General features: G+C 56.1%; 2 protein-coding genes across 3 annotated transcripts in view; one reads left to right on the top strand and one right to left on the bottom strand.

Annotated features, from left to right (window-relative positions):
- Positions 1-424: 424 nt before the first annotated feature.
- Positions 425-2,587, bottom strand: LOC116418878 (translation initiation factor IF-2-like). The gene is made up of 4 exons (XM_031935974.1): positions 2,556-2,587; positions 2,390-2,463; positions 1,640-2,256; positions 425-1,077 (listed from the first exon to the last, which is right to left on the bottom strand). The coding sequence occupies exons 1-4, from the start codon at positions 2,585-2,587 to the stop codon at positions 1,033-1,035; spliced, it is 768 nt and encodes a 255-aa protein (XP_031791834.1). The 3' UTR covers positions 425-1,032.
- The window catches only part of PRKAG2 (protein kinase AMP-activated non-catalytic subunit gamma 2), a 321,791-nt gene continuing 315,379 nt past the window's right edge, over positions 2,477-8,888 (top strand). For both annotated transcript variants that reach the window (XM_031936094.1, XM_031936093.1), the window contains exon 1: positions 2,477-3,101. In XM_031936094.1, coding sequence (XP_031791954.1) covers positions 2,988-3,101 — 114 coding nt within the window. In that variant the 5' untranslated portion in view covers positions 2,477-2,987. The remainder of the gene's footprint in view (positions 3,102-8,888) is intronic.

Here is an 8,888-nt window from a genome sequence, read left to right as displayed (position 1 = left end):
GCAGAAATGTGATCAAACAAAAAGGTATGATCTAATAGTGACGGAGTAAGTGTGGACACCCAACAAGGCCTGTCTATTCCGATCGTTATTGGCCTCTCCGTGTAAGATTTCTTCCTCTCGGGAATGGGGCAGGGCTCCTTTGGAACAGAGGGTCTTAAGTCCCACAGTCAGACAGATGAGGGAGGATTAGAGTCCTGCCTTGGGCTGGTGAGGTGGTGAACAGGGGGCAGGGGAAGTTCAGAGGAGAGATTTTCCTGGGGCCTGCTTCTGAGGCCTAAAGCACCCCAACGTTATAACAATGACTGTGATGAGGAGGACAGGAGTGCTGAGCCAGGAACCCTGGACAAAACCCAGTATTTATACCTTGTAATATCACAAGCACCAAAAAAGAAAAAAAAAAAAAAAAAAAGAAAGGCTCTTAAAATACAGTAAAATGTTTTAATTTAGGAAGCACTAAAGTCTTTGTTCCAACAAAATTAACTCAGAGAACAAATTATTTTACATATTTACACAGATCAATCAACAAAAGTACACATTATAACAATTGCTAAACACTGTCCATAAAGAAAACATTTCGAATGAGAAGTGCCATCGCCGTTTTCTTCTTCTGGGTCACCCAGTGGAATGAGGGTCCTCACCAGGGCTCTTCCCAGATGTCTCTTCACACCACCCGCTTTCTTCTGATGGCCCCATTTTCCTTTAAAACCAGTTCTCATCAAACCTGCATCAGGTTTTTGCACCCTGGCAAATGATCATTTTGACAAGGATTAAAACTGTAAGCTAAAGAGATGACACAAATGACAATTGGGAATAATTTTGAGGGGGGACAGAGGCTAAATACTAGCCCCTCCCCTTTTCTACTTCTAACCAATATCTTGAGCATTCAGTGGGATAATACAGTCTTGCTGGGTCTCTTGAAATCCTCTAGCAAGAAGCCAGCCAGGAGAAGACCCAGACACCCACACCTGTGGGGCCAGGATGGCTGCTTGGTTGCTGAACCCAGGCAGGGTCCTCCCAGAGCATCTGCCCCTGTCAGGCTCTGTCTGGAGACTGGGGATCTTCCAGGCTGGCTTCATTCTGGACCAGAGAGCAGAGGAGAAGGAGAAAGAATATAAACCCACCCCTATGAGCCAGGGAACCACCCAAGCTGTAAGGATTTTGTGCAAGCTGCTGGAACTTGGGTTGGAAAAGCGACCTGGCAAGCAGCTGAAAGGAAGGGTGTGCACGCCTGCTTCCTAAGGGGTGATCCTTCGGGTGATCATGCCTCCTCCCCTGAGGAGGGAGTCCTGCGAAAGCACGCACCTCAACACGAGTAAAGGCCCTATGGTGTCCCCAAAGCGACCCCTGTCGCGTTCACTCTGCCGGTAGCCTCCCTGCATGACTGATTACTCGGAGCGGCTGAGCTGACATCAGCATTCTGGGAGCGCCAATGACCTTTGGGGTCATCACATTCTCAGAAACTAGAGCAGGAGGGGAAGCGACCCCCAAGCCAGCACTCCCCCTACTTTCCACCCGGGAGCCGAGGTTGCGCCATCCTGGGGCGCATCTGGGGACGGGGACCCACCAGCCCCCTCCCCTAACCCCTCTAGGGCCCTCGGCAGCAGGCGGTACCGGATGCCCACCAGGGGCTCTAAAGGACCTGGGCAGCACGGGGAACCCTCGTCCGGATCTCCGAGCCCTCTCCTTCTCCTTCTCCCAATTCTTTCCGCAGTCTCAGAAGCCCCACGTTTCCCGCGGCGGGGGGACACGCACTTACCGCGGATCCACTATGCAAACCTTGATGAACCTGAAAAAAGCCGGGTGGGGTGGGTGGGGGGGGGTGGGGGGGTGGGGGTGGGGATGGGGAGACCCTGCTCGCACCCAGCGCCGCGCACCGCTCTCTGGGCGGGTTCGAGTGCGCGCGCGGGGCGGGGCAGGACCTGGGGCTGCGGTGTTTAGCGAAGCACGTGCTGCTCCGCGCGCAGCCCCCCGAGGCCGTGGGCTTCCTGGCTGCCGGGTCTGCGGCGGGGCGGGGGCGGGGGCGTGTTTCAAGGGGTCGAGCACAGGCTGAGACGCCGGGAGGCGGGATGGGTCCGAAACCAGCTCGGAGCGAGTCTTGAGCGGCGGCGGCCGCAGGGGACGGGGCGCGGCGACTAGGGCGGCGTGGGGCGGCGGGGAGAGGGACGGTGGCGCTGCACGCCGCGCACTTCCTGTTCAACACGCGCCGCCTCCCACCGCCCGCGCTCCCCGAGCTTGCGTCGGTGCCAGGCCCGGCCCCTCACTGTCCCCTCGCCGTCCCCTGGGGCCGCCGCGCGGCAGGGGGCGAGAAGCGGGCGCCCTGCCCTTCTCGGCCCGCGGGGCTCCGGGCGCCCCCTCCGGCGAGCAGGGCCGCGAGCGCCGCCGCCAGAACTTCTGCCAGCGGCCGCCCGTAGCCCAATTGCGCAGAGGGCTCGCCTTGCACCTCCTCTTCCCCCGCCGCCCTCCCTTTCGCCCAGAAAGGAGGACGGACCCAGCTGCAGGCTCCGAGCTGGTTTATTCTGCGGCCGAGGATTACATTTATGCACGAACGGTCTCACTGGCTCCAGATTCCCCACTTGGGCACAGGCATAGGAGGGTTGTTTTCCAAATTGCTGGTTTTAATTGCACCTGCCTTTCAGATTACCTCGGGGAATCTGTGGGAGGAGCTGAGAGGGTGGAAAATGTTTCTTCCCTTTGCAAAAGGAAGAAAACTTTGTCACCCAGCGGGAGACCTCAGCCACGCGTAACCCGCGAGACACCAGAACCGGGACGGGCTTTGACTGATTCTGCCTGCGAAAGGACGCTTGAACTCGGCGCTCCGGCGGCGGCGGCACGAGTTCCCTGCTCACCGTCCCTCCCCGCGGAAGTCTCCACGAGCTGGCTTCAGGGTGTAACAGAGCGCGCGGCTCCAGTCCGACGGCAGCGGCCGGGGGAGGGAAGGAGGGGACGGAACCCCCGAGGAGTTACCCAGAATCAACTTCTGTTTAGTTATGGGAAGCGCGGTTATGGACACCAAGAAGAAAAAAGATGTTTCCAGCCCCGGCGGGAGCGGCGGCAAGAAAAATGCCAGCCAGAAGAGGCGTTCTCTGCGCGTGCACATTCCGGTGAGTCCCAGCACTCGGTCCCCTGCTCCCCAGCCCTCCTGTCGCTCCGGTCCCCGGCGCCGAAGCGGTTAACGCTGGACGCCCCGCTCGCGCCGTGCGTGCCCCTCCTGTCACTTCGGGCGGCTCGGGGAGAGGGTAGAGGGACAGGGCCCGAGCTGGGCTGGCGGAGCCGGGGCTTGATCTCTCTCTCTGCCCGCGTGCAGCCCGGGCTGGGGCTCCGCCTGGGGCGGGGACTAGGCGGCTGCAGACTAGAGGGGGCGCCGGGCGCGGCTGGTGGGCGGCTGGGCGTAGCCCGATATCCAGCCGGGTGCTGGTGCGGGGGGCGGTGCGTTGTGTTGTTTTGCTGAAAAGGGACGGACGGTGTGGACTGCGCTGCGGGGAGGTGGAGCCCGCGCTCGGCTGCCGGAGAGGGAGGGAGGGGAGGGGAGAGGAGGGGAGGGACGGTGGGTGGGGGGGGCAGCGGGGCGGGGGGGGGGGGGGAGCGGTGGGGGGGGGGGGGGGGGGGGGAGCTGTGTAGCTGCGCCTTCCAATGCACCCCCTCCACCCCACCACAGTTTCCCTCGGGGTGTTTCTGGGCCTGGAGCGGGGGTGTCCTCTGCAGCCGTTCCCTTCCCCCGCCCCGGGAGTGTACTTTGGGTCTCTGTGGTATTTGGGGACTCGGAGCTTCCTAACCCATGCAGGCTGCATTGAACTTCAGCCCCGGCCGCGACGGCCGCCCGGGAGGACATTGGCGACTCGGATCTATCTGAGGCTTCACTTTGTCCAGCCAGAGGGGCGGCGGGCCGGGTGGTGCTTCCTCCCTTCGGGACGGCGCCCAGGTAGCCCGCGGCCACTGTTGCTCTCCTCCGCGTAGGGGGGTCTGGTGGTGGGAGGTGTGGCGGCCCACTGGGTCACGCCCTCCGCCTCAGCCAACCAAGTAAATGTTTGTGTTTGTGTACACACACACACACACACACACAGCAGAGTGCTCCGTGGAGAAAGTTATTTTGCTCTCCGGGGCAGGGTGGGAGTGCACAGTGAATGGGCTGTCTGGACCCCTCATTAAAGCTAATCCTTCCCGGCAGCGTCAGGCGCAGCTGGCATGGCCGAGACAGGCCACTCACTTCCCACTGTGAATTCCAGGGGGCACCGCCCCGTGTTTGCTGAGCCACCCTTCTTTTGGACGCGCCGCTAAGGTCCTCCTGTGTAAATTCCGGCCCACAGGTGTCTAACGCTTGGATGAAGAAGGTGGAGTCCAGGGGCGGGGTTCCAGACACCCGATGCCAGGGAGCCCCACACGGGCCCTGGGCCAGCCCTCCCTGGCTGGGAAGTTCTGGGACAGGAAACCTGGACCCCTGGCTGCTGTGTGGCCCCCACGGTGGTGACCCGATTATGCGGGAATAAGTGTTCTATTTGAAAATGAAACATTCTTGTTTACATCTCTCATGTAAGACATTTAAAACCGTGTTTGAATTACAGGTTAGATGTTGCTGCCACAGACCTCTTAAACAGCCTTCACTGGAGCTAACCCTGTAACTGCCGTTTCTCCCATTTGTGAAATGCAGGAAATAATACCCGTTTTTCCTGCTTTATAGGGATATTGAAATAAAATGACTCATGGGAAACTCTTCTTTGTTGTTTTTTGTTTTGTTTTTTTTGTTTTGTTTTGAGTCAGGGTCTCACTCTGTTCCCCAGGTGGGAATGCAGTGGTGCAATCATGGCTCACTGCAGCCTCAGCCTCCCCAGGCTCAAGTGGGCCTCCCACCTCAGCCTCCTGAGTAACCGGGACTACAGGCACGTGCCACCACAGCCAGCTAATTTATTTAGTGTTTTTGTAGAGGTGAGGTTTTACTATGTTGCCCAAAGCTGGTCCACATGGGCTGGGCTCGAGGGATCCGCCCACCTTGGCCTCCCAAAGTGCTGGGATTACAGGCATGAGCCATCACACCCGTCCCGGAAAAACTCCTGACAAATGTAAAGTGTCCTATATATGTATGGGGAATACATATACAGATACATATACATCAGACACCTAGTTTTTTAAAAAATGTATAGAGAGTAACAAGAACATGCCATTGTCCAGTGGTTGGGCCATTTTGTGTGGCAACCACATGGTGAGGCTGGTTCCAAATGCAGGATGTGAGTGATGTGTGGGTGTGCCCGTGGGGTGGTGTCAGCGGTAATGTGAGACAAAATCCAGGACCAGAAAAAGGATTGTGAGGCCAGGCCGTGAATGTTGAAAAACCATGTTATAGTTGGGGTCCTTAGACCACCCTTCTTGCTGCCAGTGGTGACTTTGGCAGTTTTTCATAACGTTCTTGGCATGAGCCAGTCCGCCGCGAAAGTAGTATTCATTCAGTTATTCCACAGTGGCTGAGAGTGACCACGTGCCCAGGCTCTGGTTAGGGTGAGATCTGGGGAAGATTGGCCCAAGTCCTCACAGGGCTTGCAGTTGCTAGGGGCACCAGGGAGGTCCCCTCATCTGCCAAATGGTCATTACCTATTGATGGTTGTGCCAGGCTAGGTGGCAGTTATAACCTCGCTGGGAAAATGAGGTTTTCAGACAAAGGCTAGCAAATGATCCAGGGGCATACGATGGCCAGTGCAGACCACACCTGCTTCTAGAGGCAGGAGTGATGACAGCGCCTGATGTGTTCAGAGAGACTTTACACCCAGAGCTGGCAGGCAGGAGTCATGCAGGAGAAGTGGGGGTGATACTCTCACTGAGGAACCAGTGGGAGCACCCCACAGAATCGGGCAGGAGGGGATGGCTGCTTCCCGGTGAAGAGCCACATCTCCTGGAGAAAGGATTTGAGAGCCAGGGTCATAGGAAATGGTTTGAGACCGGATCAGGCAACACCTGGACATAGGGTTGCCAGCTGTAGTAACTAAAAATACAAAATGCCTAGTTAAATCTGGATTTCAGATACAGGATGAATCATTTTTTAGCCTAGGTATGTGCCATGCAATATTTGGGATATACTAAAAAATGTCCATTGTTGATGTGAAATCCCAGATTAATGGGGGTGTCCTGTATTTGATCTGGCAATGCTGCCTTGAAGGCCAGGCCCAAGGAGTTAGGACCCCCTCCTTAAGGCATGAAGAAGCTTCGGTGGACGCTGTGGATAGCCTCCTTCTGGTGCCCGGGGCCCAGCCCACCTGCAGCCTCGGTGAACAGCGTCTTGCTCATGTCTCCCTCCTCACCTGAAGGAATCCTCTCAGACCCTGGCAGCTTGCTCAGCCTAGTGCGGGAGCCCCTGGAAGTGCTGGGATTATGCCCTGAGGGGCAACCCTCAACCCAGGAGAGGTCCAGTTGGTGGCCAATGGCCCAGCCACCCTGCTTCTCAGTGGGAAGTTCTGACCTGGGTTCTGCAGGGTGCCTCAGGGGGATCCCTAGCAGGGTGGGGACCCACAATGTAACTCATTCAATAATGTACCTTACTGGCCCTTCTGGCCAGTTCCTGCCTCAGCTTCCCCATTCCCTTGCCCGCACTTCCTGGGATAAACTGAACCTAAGTTACTGTCTGAGTGTCTTTTCTGGGGGGCTAAACTAAGAAGCCATTAAAGGTAAAGAAAACAACGCTCCAGTGCAGAGTGGAGTGATGGGAAAGGGGCTGGTGTCAAGGGAACCAACTCAAGTACTTTGGCAAAAGCCCAGGGTGAGGGTCCGAGAGCCTGAACTGCAGTCGAGATGAGAGAATGCAGAAGAGCAGACGTGGGACGTGAGAAGGCCAACCTAGTGGATGGCGAGGGCTGAGTTAGCAGGCACTGATGTGGAGGTATTTGGGATAACGGGCCGGTTCTTGGGGGAAATGGTGAGTCTGGTCATAGCCCGGGTGTATCTCAGCAGAGGGCAGCACGTCCATGGGGAATCACGTTTGCTTCCTCACCCCAGCCTCAGAGGATTGTGGTGTCCAGGGACTGCCATGGCCAAGGACATCTTGGATTCTGAGGAGTAACTCTTGAAAGGCATTGCGGCGCTGGCTGTCCTGTGACTGGGGTCATTTGGTGGCCTCCAGGGACCCCTAGTGCCCAAGCAGCTTGTCTCTTCATTGAATTCGAGTGAGTCATTTTGGGGACCTCAGCATCCAGCCCATATCATAAACAGAACCGTGGCCTAGGGTATTGGAGGCAATTACTGCAAACCTCCTCCCTCGGGCTCTGATGATCTTGAATGTCCCCACTGCCCCCTTCCTGTCAACAGCCCGTCTAGGCTTTGGGACACCAGGAAGGAAGAATCCATTTTAGGGGACAGCCTAGGGCCAGTGGGTAGTGGCCGATAGTGGAGACCTAGAACTACTAAGTAATTTATCAATTGAATTCGGCTGATGGCTGTGTACTGGGGAAGGGAACACGGCCCTTGGACCATGAAGATGTTGCCTTGCTTGGTTTCAGTCTTAGGCATTTTGTGTCACCTTTATGGGCGCAGTTACAGGGTCTTGGAGGAGGCGGGAGGAGGATGCAAAGGAGAGGAAAGGGAAGGACTGAAGGCAGATTCTATCCTGAAGCCATGCTGACCTTTAAAAGTAGCAAAGGCCTGTAAAGGTCAGAGTCCTGGCCTGTTGGCATCCTGTCTCGGCTCCCTGCTCTGAGCCTCCATGCCTCTTGTAAGCCATGGCTGATCATGAAGGTGATGGAATGGTTTTAGGAATAACTGGCTGGGGGCATAGCTGTGTGTAGTATTCTGCTGAGACTTTGGTAGCAAGCGTGTTCCTTCTTCTTTATGTCACTCTAAGAAAAAGCAGCTTCCCTTTTAATGCTAAAGTTCACAGATCCCGTAGACATGCTTTAATCAAGGCTGGCTGGCATGTTGTGCATCTGTGGAACTGTTTCAAGGCAATGACAGAGCAGGAGGCCCAGCGGGAGGGAAGACGTCAGACAGATGGACCCAAGGCAGAAGCCTTTGGGGACACTGAGGCAGGCTGGAGGAGTTCAGATGGTTGCTACTGAGTGGGGCATTTCTGTCAGAATGCACATGTGTCTGGCCCTCTGGGGAGAGGTGCTCCAGAAAGCCTGCATAGTCACTGGAGACAAACTAAAAATAGAGCCAGGGCAGCTGGGCAGTCACAACATTTGCAGAGATGGGACTGGGCTTGGGCGGGTCTGTTGCCAGCCATGCCTCCCCCTGCTGCATGGCCTCGAGAAGCCACGTGCAGTGAGGAGGCCATGCACCCTCCATGCTGGTGATGGCCTAGGACCTTTGCACCCAGCTCCTGCCCTGTAGCCTCTATCCGGCTGGATGAGCCACTCAGGAACTCCAGGATGAGGGTGGGAAGGGGAGCTGTGTCCTGCCCCGGGGCTGGAGGATCCAACCATGACTGCTTTGTGCACCTCACACCACTGAAATGCTCTGGATGGAAGCCTCAGCAAAGGGAAGGGGATGCTGTGTGGCACAGTGGAGGCGTCAGCTTTGACCTTGGCCATTTTGTGCGATCCTGAGCAAGATCTGCTGGATTAGGGTTTAGGGCAATGTTTTGCAAAGTGTGGTTCCTGGACTACCTTAAGGAGAAGCACTCAGTGTTTGTTTAGAATATAAAATCCTGCTTCTTAGCCCAGACTCGCTGAATCAGAATGTCTGAGGGTGGGATCCATGAGTTTGCATTTTTCTTAAGTTCTCCAGTGATTCTTGTACATACTGGGGCTTAAAAACAATTGGGTACTATTAATAGCTTCCCTGGTGTAATACTGTTCCATTTCTTCTGCCCCCATGAGTTATTCCTCCGCCTGTCTGTCTGTCTGTCTATCTACTGTCTGTCTGTCTATCTATCTATCTATCTATCTATCTATCTATCTATCTATCTATCTATC

Source organism: Piliocolobus tephrosceles, chromosome 8, assembly GCF_002776525.5.
Source record: "Piliocolobus tephrosceles isolate RC106 chromosome 8, ASM277652v3, whole genome shotgun sequence".
NCBI classification, from domain to species: domain Eukaryota; kingdom Metazoa; phylum Chordata; class Mammalia; order Primates; family Cercopithecidae; genus Piliocolobus; species Piliocolobus tephrosceles.
The sequence above is the reverse complement of the archived record's forward strand: the minus strand, read 5'-3'. Positions and strand labels throughout refer to the sequence as shown.

Excerpts from the sequence above, each read along its gene's own strand:
- LOC116418878 (XM_031935974.1), bottom strand. The coding sequence starts at position 2,587 with ATGCCTGTGCCCAAGTGGGGAATCTGGAGCCA. Across the intron at positions 2,464-2,555 it reads AAGTGGGGAATCTGGAGCCA|GGAGGGCGGCGGGGGAAGAG; the intron begins GTGAGACCGTTC and ends TCTGGGCGAAAG. Across the intron at positions 2,257-2,389 it reads ACGGGCGGCCGCTGGCAGAA|GGGCCGGGCCTGGCACCGAC; the intron begins GTTCTGGCGGCG and ends GGGGACAGTGAG.